The 19,327-nt window shown below is 37.2% G+C and overlaps 1 protein-coding gene and 1 pseudogene across 1 annotated transcript; both read left to right on the forward strand.

Annotated features, from left to right (window-relative positions):
- Window positions 1,268-2,203, forward strand: OR8J13P (olfactory receptor family 8 subfamily J member 13, pseudogene; annotated as a pseudogene).
- Window positions 17,370-18,323, forward strand: OR8J3 (olfactory receptor family 8 subfamily J member 3). The gene has a single exon (NM_001390684.1). The coding sequence runs from the start codon at window positions 17,370-17,372 to the stop codon at window positions 18,321-18,323; it is 954 nt and encodes a 317-aa protein (NP_001377613.1).
- The last annotated feature ends 1,004 nt before the right edge of the window (window positions 18,324-19,327 follow it).

Below are 19,327 nucleotides of genomic sequence, written 5' to 3' on the forward strand. Positions count from 1 at the left end.
CAAAATATTCAGTTGTATTATAATCTAATGTAGACCCTTTAGAAAATATATGTAATGAAATTACGATAGAAGTTCTATAAAAGGATGTTTAATATTATTGCATTGATGAAAACTATCAAAAATCTGATAAAATATCAGTAAAGTGATGAACTAAAATTGAGGTCAAAAGTATTTCATAATTCAAAAAATAATATTATAAAATTGTAAAAATAAAAAAAATAATGGTTAAAATAAAAGCACATTGAAATAATATGAGGAATTGCATCAACTTGTGGGCAAGAAGGAAAAGAGCTATGAAAGTGAGGAAAACACTTTCAAAGAGAAAAAATTTTTTTAAAGCTGAAAAGAGAATAGTTGATGTAAAAAGTATATCTGAGAACTTGTCTCCATATATTTTTTTTCTGGTAATAAAGTGAAAAATGATCAAAGAGGTTATCAGAAATAGATGGTCAAATTTGCAAGTTCAACATATACTGAATAGAAGCTATAGAAATACAGTATAAATGAAAAGGGGTAGAGCATTGGCTAAATTATCTATTCTTAAGAAAAAGCAAGAAATCTCACATTAAGAAATTAAGAACAGATGCCAAAGTCTTTGTGTGCTTAGTCACTCAGTCATGTCCGACTCTGTGACCCCCATCAGGACTTTCAACCACCAGGGTCTTCTGTCCATGGAATTTTCCAGGCAAGACTATTGGAACAGGTTGCATTTCCTATTCCCAGAGATCTTCCCAACCCATGGATAGAACCTCTGTCTCTTGCATATCCTGCATTGGCAGGCAGATTTTTTTACCATTAAGCCACTTGGGAAATCTTGAATTCTTAGGGAACTTGCAGTTCCTCATGTCTTCCTCACAGTTTGTGCAAGAGGCATCAGATTGGAGTCTCCATTCTATTTTTTAATATAAATTTATTTATTTTAATTGGAGGTTAATTACTTTACAATACTGTATTGGTTCTGCCATACATCAACATGAATCCGCCACAGACTAAAACAGTCGTAATTTAATAAGATTATGAGAAAATAAATTTTCAAAATATACATTACACTGGATTGTCTGTTTAAATTGCTATACCTGTTTCATCTCTTCAGTAAATGATTGTAAAGTTGGTTTACTAGACCTAGAACTGAGTTTAATAACTGAGACCAATAGGAAATCTCATCAAAGGATTGCTTTTGACATCTAATAACAGTCCTGGAAAATAATTTCATAAAGTCTGTGACTACTTCTTTTTTCTTCAAACAGATGACTTTCCAAACTGTTACATGGCTAATGTAAATTTCACTCAGGTCACTGAGTTTATTCTCACAGGAGTCTCAGAATGTCCAGTCCTCCAGATCCCACTCTTCTTTGTCTTCCTGGTCATCTATGGACTGACCGTGACAGGGAACCTAAGCATCATCACCCTCACCAATGTGGACTCTCACCTTCAGACCCCCATGTATTTCTTCCTCCAGCACTTGGCCATCATCAATCTTGGCAATTCAACTGTCATTGCCCCTAAAATGCTGATCAATTTCTTAGTAAAGAAACACACCACCTCCTACTATGAACGTGCCACCCAACTGGGAGGGTTCTTGGTTTTCATTGTAGCTGAGGTGCTCCTGTTAGTTGTGATGGCCTATGACCGCTATGTGGCCATTTGTAACCCCCTGCTCTACATGGTGGTGGTGTCTCAGAGGATCTGTCTTCTGCTAGTTTCCCTCACATACTTCTATAGCTTTTGTACATCAATTGTAACTTCATCGTCTGTATTCTCTATGACTTAGTGCTCTTCCAATGTAATCAATCACTTTTACTGTGATACCGTCCCTCTGTTAGCGTTGTCTTGCTCTGATACTTCAGTTCCAGAAGCAGTAATATATATATCTGCATCTACAAATTTGATGTTTTCCATCATTACTGTCATAGCGTCTTATTTCAACATTGTTCTGTCCATTCTAAAGATACGTTCATCAGAAGGAAAGAAAAGAGCCTTTTCCACATGTGCCTCACATATTACAGCAGTGTCAGTCTTCTGTGGAACTCTAATTTTTATGTATATGCAGCCTCAAACTAACCATTCTATGGGTGCTGATAAAATGGCTTCAGTGTTCCATACACTGGTGATTCCCATGCTGAACCGCATGATCTACAGCCTGAGGAACAAGGACATGAAAGCTGCATTGAAGAGATTTATTAGAAATCCATGCTGTTTTTAGAGTCATTCTAGTTTTAAAACTCTGTAGATAAATGAAGATAGGCTGCCATTGGTTGGAGAAAGCTGAGATTAGATGTCTGGTTTATAGGTTCTCAAGTAACCCTGGAAATTAAATAGAATTATGTTTCTAGGAAATGGTGATTTTAAAAATAACCTGACTCTCCTGGAATTCTCAGATAAATACAGAAATGAAGCATATTCACTAACTTTGCTAAGTGTTCAGTTATCTAGATTGAAAGAAATGTTTCCAGGAGTCAGGAGAGATATGTTAAGAAATAAGTAAAATAGAACAGAGCAATATCTATAAATGAAACAAGCAAGCTGATCTTTCTTATTATTTTGTTTCTTTTTCTTTTTATCCTGGGTATGTATGGGTATAGTAGATAACTACATCTTGAAGAATTGTAATTAGAGATGGCTAAAATCCTTTTTACTCTTTCTAGCAAAATTATGCCAGTTATCTTTAAAGTAAAACTCCCTACTCTTTCTTAATATTGTTTGTTTGATAAAATATATAGTAGGAGTGAATTTATATTCTGAATGTCAACCAAAATATGACTATTTTATTCCATTAATATATTTTATATATTTTGAATTTGTTATAAATGTATATAATTTATACATCAACATAAAAACATAGTCAATTTTTTAATATGCTCTCATTTTATTCATGAGCTTAGTGGATACCGTTAAGATTTTCCTTTCTCCTTACTAAGTATATTCCTCTTTACTGCGTTTAATACATGGACTTTATTGTGAGACAATGGACATTCAATGAACAATCAGAGTTCTTTATACCATTACCAAAACAATTTGTTTTCAAAAAATATTCTGTTATGTTTTCTGATAGTTTTTTATCAGTGAGCTTACACTAAAATCTGTTCTCCAACTGTGAATGGATGGGGGTGACCAGACCATATCACAGACTTATTAAATCAGATCACCAAATAAAGATTACTAAAACCATATTTTAAGAAAAGTTGAAAGAAGTTGAGGTTACAAAAATATTCAGAGATAAGATTGTAGAGACTCATATTCACATATAAGTTTTCAAATACAATCCACACTTTATTTTTAATGCAATATAAAATGGGTTTTATGTCCAAATATCAGAAGTTTATGTTTTGAAAGGACTGAAAAGCAATTGAGAGGAAATGAAATCAGGAAAATAAGGGAAATTTAGATACACTTTATCACGAAGTGTTGTTGATGTACAATATTATATTAGTTTTAGGTATAGTTGAACATTACACATGTGAAATAAAAAAATAAATAAAACACACTAATGACTATAACAAAATAGAAATAGATTCATAGGAACAAAGAGCAGACTAGTGGGGAAAGGGAAGAGGAGAGAGATAAGATAGTGGCAGAGGAAGAGGTACAATCCACTGTGTGCAAAATTACTGGAAAATTGGCGAACAGAGAGGACACATATGTAATGAGTGTTTTCAGATATCTGACAATTGGCAGCACAGGACTGTGATGTCAGTAAAGGGTACAGTTAACTGTCCTTCACATGGGGTGATGGTGAGCATGAAGAGAACACAGTACTCAGGTAAAGTTGAAGACACAGTCAGACCAGAAGGGCCGAAGCGCCTGGGATATGTGAGTTGGGAACTGGAATGGAGACACCTAAGCAGACACAGTGACTACCCAGCAGCCTGAATTCTGCTTGAGAGGTCCAGCGACTTCTGAATCATACCTATTAAGGTGAGATTCCATAAGGCCAGGTCAAGAACAGCTACCAGGGAGTGAGAAATGGCTGGAGGTCTGGATGGTGAAGACTACCACTTCACACAGGATTGAAACACATCACAATTCTGTCAAACTCTAGTGAGAAAACTCACTGAATGCCTAGGGCTCTGTCCAACTCAAACCTGAGCCATGCGGGTGGGGGAAAGGTTGAAGACTCCAGACAAAGCTAAAAATGTACACGAACATTTATATTACCATCCACGAGGCAGAGTTTGCAGTTTGACACAAACTTTGTTAATTTCCTGCAAAAATAAGTAACTACAAGAACAAATAAATTCAGCCCTCTTAAGAAAAATATAGCAGTATTTAGATATCATCACAGCATCCTATCACAATTTCCAATTCGACTCCAAAGTTCTCTAACACAGCACAATCCTTGAATTGATAACAGAGAGTGGTTTCTAGTTTTCCTTCTCGCTTCTCAGTCTTCAGAGTGTTAGTCTGTGTACCTTGAGATGGGACTTTATCAGCTTTATGGCCTCTTCTACCCACTCCATCTCCTGCATCCCAATCCGTTCTGTACATGAGAAGCTGTCTGAGAGGAGAAGATTTTTTGCCCTCCCTGCTGCTGCGGCTGCTGCTGCTAAGTCGCTTCAGTCGTGTCCGACTCTGTGTGACCCCATAGACGGCAGCCTACCAGGCTCCCCTGTCCCTTGGATTCTCCAGGCAAGAACACTGGAGTGGGTTGCCATTTCCTTCTCCAATGCATGAAAGTGAAAAGTGAAAGTGAAGCCAGTCAGTCGTGTCCAACTCTTCATAACCGCATGGACTGCAGCCTGCCAGGCTCCTCCGTCCATGGGATTTTCCAGGCGAGAGTACTGGAGTGGGTTGTCATTGCCTTCTCCATCCCTACCGGTGCATTTTTTTTGCTTTGTATCACTGCAGGATTTTGAGCCAAAGAATTAAACAGAGACATCAAAATAATAAAACCTCTGTGTGTTTATTGGCCATCTGGATGTCTTCTTTGGACAAATCTCTATTTAGATCTTCTGCTTATTTTCTTGAATAGGTTGTTTGTTTTCCTAATATTGAGCTATACCAGCTGCTTATATATTTTGGAGATTAATACTTTGTCAGTTGTTTCATTTGGAACTATTTTGTCCCATTCTGAGGACTGTCTTTTTATCTTGTTTATTGTTTTCTTTGCTGTGCAAAACTTTTAAGTTTAAATAGGTTCCATTTGTATATTTTTGTTTTTATTTCCAATACTCTAGTAGGTGGGTCAAAGAGGACCTTGCTGTAACTTATATCAAAGAGTGTTCTGTCTATATTTTCTTTCAGAATGTTATAGCTTCTGGTCTTATATTTAGTTTAGTTTTGTTTTTTAATTCACTTTGAGTTTATCTTTGTGTATGGTGGTAGGAACTGTTCTAATTTCATTCTTTTACACATACTTGTCCAATTTTCCCAGCACCACATCTTGAAGAAACTATCTTTTCTCCATTGTATATCATTGCTTTCTTTGTAAAAAATGAGATGTCCATAGGTGTGCAGGTTTATCTCTGGACTTTCTATCTTATCCCATTGGTCTATATTTCTGTTTTTGTACCAACCCCCCAAAAATGGGCAGAAGACCTAAGTAGACAGTTCTTCAAAGAAGACATACAGATTACAAATAAACACATGAAAAAAAAGAATGCTTAGCATTGCTTATTGCTAGAGAAATGTAAATCAAAACCACAATGAGGTATCACCTCACACAGGTCACAATGGTCATCATTAAAAAATCTACAAACAATAAATCCTGGAGAGAATGTGGGAGAAATGGGAATCCAATTGCACTGTTGGTGGGAATGTAAATTTATACAGCCGCCATGGAGAACAGTATGGAGACTCCTTAAAAACACTAGGCATAAAACTACCATATGACCCAGTGATCCCACTACTGGGCATATACCCTGAGAAAAACAATTGGAAAAGACACATGTGCCCCAATGTTCATAGTGGCATTATGTACAATAGCTACGATGTTGAAGCAACTGAGATGTCCATTGACAGACGAATGGATAAAAAAATGTCATACAAATATACAATGGAATACTCAGTTCAGTTCAGTCGCTCAGTCGTGTCCGATTCTTTTTAACCCCAGGAATCGCAGTACACAAGGCCTCCCTGTCCATCACCAACTCCCGGAGTTCACCAGACTCACGTCCATTGAGTCAGTGATGCTATCCAGCCATCTCATCCTCTGTCGTCCCCTTCTCCTCCTGCCCCCAACCCCTCACAGCATCAGAGTTTTTTTCCAATGAGTCAACTTTTCGCATGAGGTGGCCAAAGTACTGGAGTTTCAGCTTTACCATCATTCCTTCCAAAGAAATCCAAGGGCTGATCTCCTTCAGAATGGACTGGTTGGATCTCCTTGCAGTCCAAGGGACTCTCAAGAGTCTTCTCCAACCACAGTTCAAAAGCATCAATTCTTCAGCACTCAGCCTTCTTCACAGTCCAACTCTCACATCCATACATGACCACAGGAAAAACCATAGCCTTGACTAGACGGACCTTTGTTGGCAAAGTAATGTCTCTGCTTTTGAATATGCTATCTAGGTTGGTCATAACTTTCCTTCCAAGGAGTAAGTGTCTTTTAATTTCGTGGCTGCAATCACCATCTGCAGTGATTTTGGAGCCCAGAATAATAAAGTCTGACACTGTTTCCACTGTTTCCCCATCTATTTCCCATGAAGTGATGGGACCAGATGCCATGATCTTCGTTTTCTGAATGTTGAGCTTTAAGCCAACTTTTTCACTCTCCTCTTTCACTTTCATCAAGAGGCTGTTGAGTTCCTCTTCACTTTCTGCCATAAGGGTGGTGTCATCTGCATATCTGCGTTATTGATATTTCTCCGGGCAATCTTGATTCCAGCTTGTGCTTCTTCCATTCCAGCGTTTCTCATGATGTACTCTGCATATAAGTTAAATAAGCAGGGTGACAATATACAGCCTTGACGTATTCCTTTTCCTATTTGGAACCAGTCTGTTGTTCCATGTCCAGTTCTAACTGTTGCTTCCTGACCTGAATACAAATTTCTCAAGAGGCAGATCAGATGGTCTGATATTCCCATCTCTTTCAGAATTTTCCAGTTTATTGTGATCCACACACTCAAAGGCTTTGGTATAGTCAATACAGCAGAAATAGATGTTTTTCTGGAACTCTCTTACTTTTTCCATGATCCAGCGGATGTTGGCAATTTGATCTCTGGTTCCTCTGCCTTTTCTAAAACCAGCTTGAACATCAGGAAGTTCACGGTTCACATATTGCTGAAGCCTGGCTTGAAGAATTTTGAGCATTACTTTACTAGCATGTGAGATGAGTACAATTGTGTGGTAGTTTGAGCATTCTTTGGCATTGCCTTTCTTTGGGATTGGAATGAAAACACCTTTTTCAGTCCTGTGGCCACTGCTGAGTTTTCCAAATTTGCTGGCATATTGAATGTAGCACTTTCACAGCCTCATCTTTCAGGATTTGAAAGAGCTCAACTGGAATTCCATCACCTCCACTAGCTTTGTTCATAGTGATGCTTTCTAAGGCCCACTTGACTTCACGTTCCAGGATGTCTGGCTCTATGTCAGTGATCACACCATCGTGATTATCTGGGTCATGAAGAACTTTTTTGTACAGTTCTTCTGTGTATTCTTGCCATCACTTCTTAATATCTTCTGCTTCTGTTAGGTCCATACCATTTCTGTCCTTTATCGAGCCCATCTTTGCCTGAAATGTTCCCTTGGTATCTCTAATTTTCTTAAAGAGATCTCTAGTCACCAGATGGTCAACACCGAAATCAGATTGATTATATTCTTTGCAGCCAAAGATGGAGAAGCTCTATACAGTCAACAAAAACAAGACCAGGAGCTGACTGTGACTCAGATCATGAACTCCTTATTGCCAAATTCAGACTTAAATTGAAGAAAGTAGGGAAAACCACTAGACCATTCAGGTATGTCCTAAATCAAATCCCTTATGATTATACAGTGGAAGTGAGAAATAGATTTAAGGGCCTAGATCTGATAGATAGAGTGCCTGATGAACTATGGAATGAGGTTCATGACATTGTAAAGGAGACAGGGATCAAGACCATCCCCATGGAAAAGAAATGCAAAAAAGAAAAATGGCTGTCTGGGGAGGCCTTAAAAATACCTGTGAAAAGAAGAGAAGCAAAAAGCAAAGGAGAAAAGGAAAGATATAAGCATCTGAATGCAGAGTTCTGAAGAAGAGCAAGAAGAGATAAGAAAGCCTTCTTCAGCGATCAATGCAAAGAAATAGAGGAAAACAACAGAATGGGAAAGACTAGAGATCTCTTCAAGAAAATTAGAGATACCAAGGGAACATTTCATGCAAAGATGGGCTCGATAAAGGACAGAAATGGTATTACTCAGCCTCAAAAAGAATGGATTTAACTCCATTCTAGGGATGTGGATGAAATTGCAACCTGTTATATAGAGTGAAGTAAGTAATAAAGAGAAAAACAAATGTTGCCTATTAACATACACACACACACACACACACACACATAGAGAGAGAGAGAGTGAATCTAGAAAAAAATGGTATTGATGAATCTATTTGCAGAAAAGGAATGGAAACTCAGATATAGAGAATGGACTTGTGGATACAGTGGAGGAAAAGGAGAACACGATGAATGGAGAAAGTAGCACTGACGTATATACACCTCCACATGTAAAACAGATAGCTGGTGAGAAGTTGCTATATAACACAGGGGCCCAGACTGGCACTTTGTCATGACTTAGAGGGGTGGAATAGGTGGAGGGGAGGGAAACCTCAGCGGGATGTGGTACATGTATAATTATGGCTGATTTGCATTGCTATATGGCAGAAAATAACAAAACACTGAAAAGCAAATTTCCCTCAATATGAAATAAATTAAGAAAACTTATAGAAAATCTCCAAAAGCAATTTCATCTAACACACTTATAAAAAGTCCAAAAAAATCAATAAAAGATTGATTAAAATGGACAAAATTTAGACACTTTAAAATGTATATATATATATGAATGACCAGCAAATACATTGACAAATGTCCAATGTCATTAGTGATTAAGTAAATGAAAATTAAACTCACAATGAGATAATTTCATCTCTATTTCCATTTATAAGTGGATTCATTTTGATATATGGCAAAACCAATACAATATTGTAAAGTTAAAATAAAATAAAGTAAAAAAAATCCTATCCAATGATGATGATTTGCTTGCAATTTTATCATAACTTCTGAAACAGTTGTAATTTTACTGTGAGAAAGCACATCTATCTTTTTCATTGTTACTGTAATAGCTGTCTTTAAGTAAGTGTCTCCCTGCAACTGTACAGATAAATTACACTGTGTTCTTCCTTTCCTTAAACTGTTCCTTACAATTTTTCACTAGGGAATATGCAGGTTATCCTAGGTAATTCAAAGACATCACAGGCAATTAAAAAAAAAAAAAAACTCATATAATTTGGGGAGAATCATCTGAATAAATTTCATACTACTTCCTCAGGGAACATCACAAGGAGAGAGGGAACATATAAACTGCCCCTACCCAAAGACAAGTCAGAGTAATTTGAGAGCAGAAATTCGAATTCTTCATTAAAGGTGAGTAAATAAGAATTGTAGATGTTGCTTAACACCAAGATTTTGGTAATTTCACTTAATTCTTAACTATGGATACTCTTTCAGTCACTGACAGCTTATTCTTTACATCACAAAAATTTCATTATCTCTTTTGTTAACTGGTTTTCCTGGAAAAGCATGGCAGTTTTAGGATATTAAATCCTATGAATTGACTAGAGGTCATATATTCATTTGGTTTGTGAAAATGAAAATTGGTAGTTAGATATTGCAAGTGAAGAAGTAATTAGGAATATCTGAAAATCATCAGCAAATTAATCTGTTAAAATTAGTAAAGTTAAGATTTCCAGATAAAATACAGGATGTTCAGTTGAATTTAAATTTCAGGTAAATAATAACTATGTTTTAATATCTGGCTCATTTGGAGAAGGAAATGGCAAACCACTCCAGTATTCTTGCCTGAAGAATCGCAGGGACAGGGGAGCCTGGTGGGATGCCACCTATGTGGCCACACAGAGTCAGACACGACTGAAGTGACTTAGCAGTAGCAGCCTGTAATATTTGACTTTTTTTCTATAAATATACCCAACACAGGTCTTCTTTGGTGGATCAGTGGTAAAGAATTCCCCTGCCAATGCAGGAGACTTAGATTTGATCCTGGTCTGGGAAGATCCCCTGGAGAAGGAAATGGCAACCCTCTCCAGTATTATTTCCTGGAAAATCCCATGGATGGAGGAGCTTGGTGGTCTACAATCCATGGGGTTGCCAGGAGTTGAACATGACTTAGCGACTGAACAACAACAAAAACAAACAGCCAGTGCAATCTTAGAAAAATAATATTTTAAGATATGTGTTACTCATGAATCATTTTATGAACTGAATAATTTTACTATATTATTCCATATATATGTGAATAAACTCCCATGCTTAAATTGAGAGATGTTTTAGTTGTTTTCCCTACTGATTGCTTATGCTTATGTTTGTTCATATGTTTGTTTCTTTTCAGACAAATATTTACAAACTGAGTGAATAGACTGGCAAATGAATAGAATTAAAAAAATGTTATGGAGTTATGGAGTTTTTTTTAAGAGTTATGGAGAAAGCTATGAACCTCAAATAATTCCTAACTGCTATCACCAAGTCTGAAGATTGAAAAGTCAGTCATCCCATTGCATAATTTTGTACTCTGTGATTTAATGTCTAAGTCGTGTCTGACTCTTACGAACCCATGGACTGCAGCCCACCAGGCTCCTCTACCTGTGGGATTGTCCTCTAATGGTTAGCCCTAAATGAAAGTATATAAAATGTTTAATCAGGATATTAGAAAATGACCAGAGATATCATTTCCCAAATTAGCAGAATGGGTAGGGTTTCACTTTCTCTTAAACATCCTGATAGAAATTCCTTTTGATAAATACCTGGAAGTTGTAAGCTGGACCATATAGACAGTTGCTAATCAACAAGTATAAAGTTTCAGTTACATGAGGTGAATAAGATCTAGAGATCTGCTGCACGGCATTGTGTCTGTATTTAACAATACTGTTCTGTTCAGCCATAAATCTCTTAACAGGGCATATTTCAAGTTATGTATTCTTACCACATTGTTTAAAATAAAAATTTTTAAAAATGGGCAAGGTGCAAGGATCTGGAAATGTAGAAGAGTGTAATAGCTGACACTGAAAATGAAGACATGTCTAATAAACATAAGGATGATTCTTAGTAGAAATGAAGACTTCAAAGTGGTAAAACTGATACTATAAATCTGAATTCCATTGCTTAATCCAATGTGTTTCTCTATTTAAAAAAAAAAAAAAGATAGCAAGCCATGTTACCCCTGTAAATCAGAGTGGGACTCAGTAGAGAAACAGCTGCTGCTGCTGCTGCTAAGTCGCTTCAGTCGTGTCCGACTCTGTGCGACCCCATAGACGGTAGCCCACCAGGCTCCCCCATTCTGGGATTCTCCAGGCAAGAACACTGGAGTGGGTTGCCATTTCCTTCTCCAATGCATGAAAGTGAGAAGTGAAAGTGAAGTCGCTCAGTCGTGTCCGACTCTTAGCGACCCCATGGACTGCAGCCCACCAGGCTCCTCTGTCCATGGGATTTTCCAGGCAAGAGTACTGGAGTGGGGTGACATTACCTTCTCCAGAGAAACAGCAGACAACACCATCTAGAAAGAAGGAATAGAATTGGCTCAGCAATCTCCAGCACTGTCTTTCCTTCTCAACTCCACTCCTTGGATCAGACCAGATTTCTGGTTTGTGAAGTCAGAACCTCTGTAGTATCTTAAAGAGAAAAGAAAATCTGAGGGGGAAAAAATGTTTATTTTCTAGATTGCTTGTCTTTACTCAACTGGTATCTTTTAATATCAGTAGGGAAACAGAGGGACTAGTGTTGAGTGTATGTCTGGTGGAACGATATGACTAGAAAAGTGATACAGACCTGAGTGTGGAATGCATTGAATATGAGACCAAGGCTTTTTCAATTATTCTTAAAGATATCTCAGATTACATGTTGGATTAATCAGAAAGTTTTAATGACTCCTACTTACTTATCAACAAATCTGAGAGAATGGTAGCCTAAAGAAGAGAAGGATACAGTAGTCCATGACAGTGTTAATGACAGCTTGACCTAAAGAAGGAGGAGAGGGGGTGCTTAAGATGGCAAAGAAATATGGAAATTGGCAAAAAATACAACGTGGAGCTTTAAAAGAAACTTAGAGGAAAAATATAATATCTGTGATTTAAGTGATTGCTTTTCAACATTTACTTTTGCAATTTCTCAAGCGCACATGGAACCTTCTCCAGGATAGATCACATCCAGGGCCATAAATCTAGCCTTGGTAAATTCAAAAAAATAGAAATCATTCCAAGCATCATTTTTGACCACAATGCAGTAAGATTAGATCTCAATTACAGAAGAAAAACTATTAAAAATTCCAACATATGGAGGCTGAACAACACGCTGCTCAATAACCAACAAATCACAGAAGAAATCAAAATTCCCATAGAAACGAATGAAAATGAAAACACAACAACCCAAAACCTGTGGGACACTGTAAAAGCAGTCCTAAGGGGAAAGTTCATAGCAATACAGGCATACCTCAAGAAACAAGAAAAAAGTCAAATAAATAACCTAACTCTACACCTAAAGCAACTAGAAAAGGAAGAAATGAAGAACCCCAGGGTTAGTAGAAGGAAAGAAATCTTAAAAATTAGAACAGAAATAAATGCAAAAGAAACAAAAGAGACCATAGCAAAAATCAACAAAGCCAAAAGCTGGTTCTTTGAAAGGAAAAATAAAATTGACAAACCATTAGCCAGACTCATCAAGAAACAAAGGGAGAAAAATCAAATCAATAAAATTATAAATGAAAATGGAGAGATCACAACAGATAACACAGAAACACAAAGAATCATAAGAGACTACTATCAACAATTATATGCCAATAAAATGGACAACATAGAAGAAATGGACAAATTCTTAGAAATGTACAACTTTCCAAAACTGGACCAGGAAGAAATAGAAAATCTTAACAGACCCATCACAAACACGGAAATTGAAACTGTAATCAAAAATCTTCCAGCAAACAAAAGCCCATGTCCAGACAGCTTCACAGCTGAATTCTACCAAAAATTTAGAGAAGAGCTAACACCTATCCTACTCAAACTCTTCCAGAAAATTGCAGAGGAAGGTAAACTTCCAAACTCATTCTATGAGGCCATCACCCTAATACCAAACCTGACAAAGATCCCACAAAAAAAGAAAACTACAGGCCAATATCACTGATGAACATAGATGCAAAAATCCTTAACAAAATTCTAGCAATCAGAATCCAACAACACATTAAAAAGATCATACACCATGACCAAGTGGGCTTTATCCCAGGGATGCAAGTATTCTTCAATATCCACAAATCAATCAAGGTAATACACCACATTAACAAATTGAAAAAAAAATGATTATCTCAATAGATGCAGAGAAAGCCTTTGACAAAATTCAACATCCATTTCGGATAAAAACTCTCCAGAAAGCAGGAATAGAAGGAACATACCTCAACATAATAAAAGCTATATATGACAAACTCACAGCAAACATTATCCTCAATGGTGAAAAATTGAAAGCATTTCCTCTAAAGTCAGGAACAAGACAAGGGTGCCCACTTTCACCATTACTATTCAACATAGTTTTGGAAGTTTTGGCCACAGCAATCAGAGCAGAAAAAGAAATAAAAGGAATCCAAATTGGAAAAGAAGAAGTAAAACTCTCACTATTTGCAGATGACATGATCCTCTACATAGAAAACCCTAAAGACTCCACCAGAAAATTACTAGAACTAATCAATGATTATAGTAAAGGTGCAGGATACAAAATCAACACACAGAAATCCCTTGCATTCCTATACACTAATAATGAGAAAACAGAGAAATTAAGGAAACAATTCCATTCACCATTGCAACGACAAGAATAAAATACTTAGGAATATATCTACCTAAAGAAACTAAAGACCTATATATAGAAAACTATAAAACACTGGTGAAAGAAATCAAAGAGGACACTAATAGATGTAGAAATATACCATGTTCATGGATTGGAAGAATCAATATAGTGAAAATGAGTATACTACCCAAAGCAATTTATAAATTCAATGCAATCCCTATCAAGCTACCAACGGTATTCTTCACAGAGCTAGAACACATAATTTCACAATTTGTATGGAAATACAAAAAACCTCGAATAGCCAAAGCTATCTTGAGAAAGAGGAATGGAACTGGAGGGATCAACCTACCTGACTTCAGGCTCCACTACAAAGCCACAGTCATCAAGACAGTATGGTACTGGCACAAAGACAGAAATATAGATCAATGGAACAAAATAGAAAGCCCAGAGATAAATCCACACACATATGGACACCTTATCTTTGACAAAGGAGGCAAGAATATACAATGGATTAAAGACAATCTCTTTAACAAGTAGTGCTGGGAAAACTGGTCAACCACTTGTAAAAGAATGAAACTAGAACACTTTCTAACACCATACACAAAAATAAACTCAAAATGGATTAAAGATCTAAACGTAAGACCAGAAACTATAAAACTCCTAGAGGAGAACATAGGCAAAACACTCTCCGACATATATCACAGCAGGATCCTCTATGACCCATCTCCCAGAATATGGGAAATAAAAGCAAAAATAAAAAAATGGTACCTAATTAAACTTAAAAGCTTCTGCACAACAAAGGAAACTATTAGCAAGGTGAAAATGCAGCCTTCAGAATGGGAGAAAATAATAACAAATGAAGCAACTGACGAACAACTAATCTCAAAAATATACAAGCAACTCCTACAGCTCAACTCCAGAAAAATAAATAACCCAATCAAAAAATGGGCCAAAGAACTAAATAGACATTTCTCGAAAGAAGACATACAGATGGCTAACAAACACATGAAAAGATGCTCAACATCACTCATTATCAGAGAAATGCAAATCAAAACCACTATGAGGTACCATATCATGCCAGTCAGAATGGCTGTGATCCAAAAGTCTACAAGCAATAAATGCTGGAGAGGGTGTGGAGAAAAGGGAACCCTATTACACTGTTGGTGGGAATGCAAAGTAGTACAGCCACTATGGAGAACAGTGTGAAGATTCCTTAAGAATCTGGAAATAGAACTGCCTTATGACCCAGCAATCACACTGCTGGGCATACACACTGAGGAAACCAGAAGGGAAAGAGACACGTGTACCCCAATGTTCATCGCAGCATTGTTTATAATAGCCAGGACATGGAAGCAACCTAGATGTCCATCAGCAAATTAATGGATAAGAAAGCAGTGGTACATATACACAATGGAGTATTACTCAGCCATTAAAAAGAATACATTTGAATCGGTTCTAATGAGGTGGATCAAACTGGAACCTACTATACAGAGTGAAGTAAGCCAGAAAGAAAAACACCAATACAGTATACTAACGCATATATATGGCATTTATTCAGCAGCGTGTTGTTCAGCCTCCATATGTTGGAATTTCTAATAGTTTTTCTCCTGTAATTGAGATCTAATCTTACTGCATTGTGGTCAGAAAAGATGCTTGGAATGATTTCTATTTTTTTGAATTTACCAAGGCTAGATTTATGGCCCAGGATGTGATCTATCCTGGAGAAGGTTCCATGTGCGCTTGAGAAAAAGGTGAAATTCATTGTTTTGGGATGAAATGTCCTATAGATATCAATTAGGTCTAACTGGTCTATTGTATCATTTAAAGTTTGTGTTTCCTTGTTAATTTTCTGTTTAGTTGATCTATCCATAGGTGTGAGTGGGGTATTAAAGTCTCCCACTCTTATTGTGTTATTGTTAATTTCTCCTTTCATACTTGTTAGCATTTGTCTTACATACTGCGGTGCTCCTGTGTTGGGTGCATATATATTTATAATTGTTATATCTTCTTCTTGGATTGATCCTTTGATCATTATGTAGTGACCTTCTTTGTCTCTTTTCACAGCCTTTGTTTTAAAGTCTATTTTATCTGATATGAGTATTGCTACTCCTGCTTTCTTTTGGTCCCTATTTGCATGGAAAACCTTTTTCCAGCCCTTCACTTTCAGTCTTTATGTGTCCCCTGTTTTGAGGTGGGTCTCTTGTAGACAACATATGTAGGGGTCTTGTTTTTGTATCCATTCAGCCAGTCTTTGTCTTTTGCCTGGGGCATTCAACCCATTTACGTTTAAGGTAATTACTGATAAGTACGATCTCGTTGCCATTTACTTTATTGTTTTGGGTTTGAATTTATACACCGTGTTTGTGTTTCCTGTCTAGAGAATATCCTTTAGTATTTGTTGGAGAGCTGGTTTGGTGGTGCAGAATTCTCTCAGCTTTTGCTTGTCTGGGAATTTAGAAAGATGGTAACAATAACCCTGTGTACAAGACAGCAAAAGAGACACTGATGTATAGAACAGTCTTATGGACTCTGTGGGAGAGGGAGAGGGTGGGAAGATTTGGGAGAATGGCATTGAAACATGTATATATCATGTATGAAACGAGTCACCAGTCCAGGTTCTATGCACGATACTTGATGCTTGGGGCTGGTGCACTGGGATGACCCAGAGGGATGGTAATGGGAGGGAGGAGGGAGGAGGGTTCAGGATGGGGAACACATGTATACCTGTGGCGGATTCATTTCAATATTTGGCAAAACGAATACAATATTGTAAAGTTTAAAAATAAAAAAATAAAAAAAAAAAGAGTATATAACCAGCCTGCGTGTGCTCAGTCACTCACTCATGTCCGACTTTTTGCAACGCCATGGACTGTAGACCACCAGGCTCCTCTGTCCATGGGATTCTCCAGGCGAGAATACTGGAGTAGGTAGCCATTCCCTCCTCCAGGTGATTTTCCTGATCCAGGGATTGAACCCATGTGTCCTGCATTGGCAGATAGACTGTACTACTGCACCCTCTGGGAAGTTTTAAACCATCAGGACACTTGATTTTAGCAGAAGTAAGGGAACTGATGGGCTTCACTGGTGACTCAAACGGTAAAGAATCTGTCAGCAATGAGGGAGACCTGAGTCTGATCTGTGGGTTGGGAAGATCCCCTGGAGAAAGCAACAGCTACCCACTCCAGTATTCTGACCTGGTAAACTCCATGGACTGTAAGGTCCATGGGGTCACAAATAGTCAGACACAACTGAGTGACTTTCACTTACTCAAGGGAATGGATATATTTTCAAAGTATAATTCCAGGAAATCTTACCCCAGAAATTGCCCTTGCCATATAACAACAGTCCTGGAAATTTTTAAAAACTGTAATCACTCTCATTTCTTTCCCAGATGACTTTCTACACTCTTACATGGCTAATGGAAATTTCACCCGAGTCATTGAATTTATTCTCACAGGAGTCTCAGAACATCCAGACCTCCAGATCCCACTCTTCTTTGTCTTCCTGGTCATCTATGGACTGACCGTGACAGGGAACCTAAGTATCATCACCCTCACCAGTGTGGACTCTCGGCTTCAGACCCCCATGTATTTCTTCCTCAGGCACTTGGCTATCATCAATCTTGGCAATTCAACTGTCATTGCCCCTAAAATGCTGATCAGCTTTTTAGTAAAGAAACACACTACCTCCTACTATGAATGCGCCACCCAACTGGGAGGGTTCTTGGTTTTCATTGTAGCTGAGGTGCTCCTGTTAGCTGTGATGGCCTATGACCGCTATGTGGCCATTTGTAACCCCCTGCTCTACATGGCGGTTGTATCTCGGCGGATCTGTCTTCTGCTAGTTTCCCTCACATACCTCTATAGCTTTTCCACAGCTATTGTGGCCTCATCTTCTGTATTCTCTGTGACTTATTGCTCTTGCAATATCATCAATCATTTTTATTGTGATATCGCCCCTCTGCTAGCATTGTCCTGCTCTGATACTTCCTTTCCAGAAACATTTGTGTTTATATCTGCAGCTACGAATCTGGCGTTTTCCATAATTATAGTTCTCATATCTTATTTCAACATTGTTTTGTCCATTCTCAAAATACGTTCATCAGAAGGAAGGAAAAAAGCCTTTTCCACCTGTGCATCACATATGATGGCGGTATCTGTCTTCTACGGCACAATGATATTCATGTATGCGCAGCCTCAAACTAACCATTCTATGGATACTGATAAAGTGGCCTCCGTGTTTTATACTCTGGTGATCCCCATGCTGAACCCCATGATCTACAGCCTGAGGAACAAGGACGTGAAAGCCGCCTTAAAGAGATTTCTGACAAATTCATGCTGTTCTTTTAAGCTGATGCAATTTTAGAAATCTGTAAATAAATAGAGTTAAGACAAACTGCCATTGTGTCAGAAAAAGCAATGGTTAGATGACTGATTAATAGGTATGCAGCCTACTCTGGGAATTAAAAGGTGCTAGAATTTAGGATGCAGATTTAAAAAATAATCTGAAGCTCCTGGATGTATGAATTTAATACAGAAACAAAGCATTATTCACTTATTTTCTCAAGGATTATACAAACATCTACATTGAAATAAATATTTCCAGGAGTCAGGAGATATGAATTTGAAAATTTTAAATAAGTCAAAACAGAAGAAGGAAAATAATAGCTGAGGGAAGTAAGTGGGTTTTTCTCAGTCTTTGGCTTTCTTTTACTTTCTGTGCATGTAGCAGATCACTGCATCTGGAATTGCAGATGGCCTAAATCCTTTTCATCACCAAATAGCAAAATTAAACTGACAAATTTATTTCAAACAATCCTTAACTCTTTCTTAGTATGGTTTGAAGGAAAAGCTACACACTCCTCATACATTTGTATTTTGAATGATAACCAAAATGCAGTTGAAATTATTTTTATGGCAATGAATACAATTTATACAACTTATTAATGAAGAACACAAGGCATCATCACTGATGGCTTTCACTCTGAGCACTACTGTATGATAATTGTAGTGGAGTTTATAAGAATTTTCCTTCTCCTTACTCCAAGTGTCAGTTTTCTGTAGTATGTTTAATAAATGTACTGAGTTTTGATATAAGTAAGCATTCAATGAATCATGTTTTTGAAAGTTCCTTGCATTATTAAGAAAAAAATTTAATTGTTTTTGCAATTTTTTGATTTCTGATAGTTTTTGAGTGCATATCAAAATTTATCATACAATTTGCATATATGCAGGTGACCAGAACGGAGTTAACCAATATGAGGATAAATTAATGGAGTATTATTTATATAGTACATGTAACCAAGCTGGACATTTCCAGTGAAGAAGAACAGTAAGTCTTGTTTGGTACTAATTTACTAAAAATGTCTG

Source organism: Bos taurus, chromosome 15, assembly GCF_002263795.3.
Source record: "Bos taurus isolate L1 Dominette 01449 registration number 42190680 breed Hereford chromosome 15, ARS-UCD2.0, whole genome shotgun sequence".
In the NCBI taxonomy this organism is placed as follows: Eukaryota; Metazoa; Chordata; class Mammalia; order Artiodactyla; family Bovidae; genus Bos; species Bos taurus.

Excerpts from the sequence above, each read along its gene's own strand:
- OR8J3 (NM_001390684.1), top strand. The coding sequence starts at position 17,370 with ATGGCTAATGGAAATTTCACCCGAGTCATTGAATTTATTCTCACAGGA.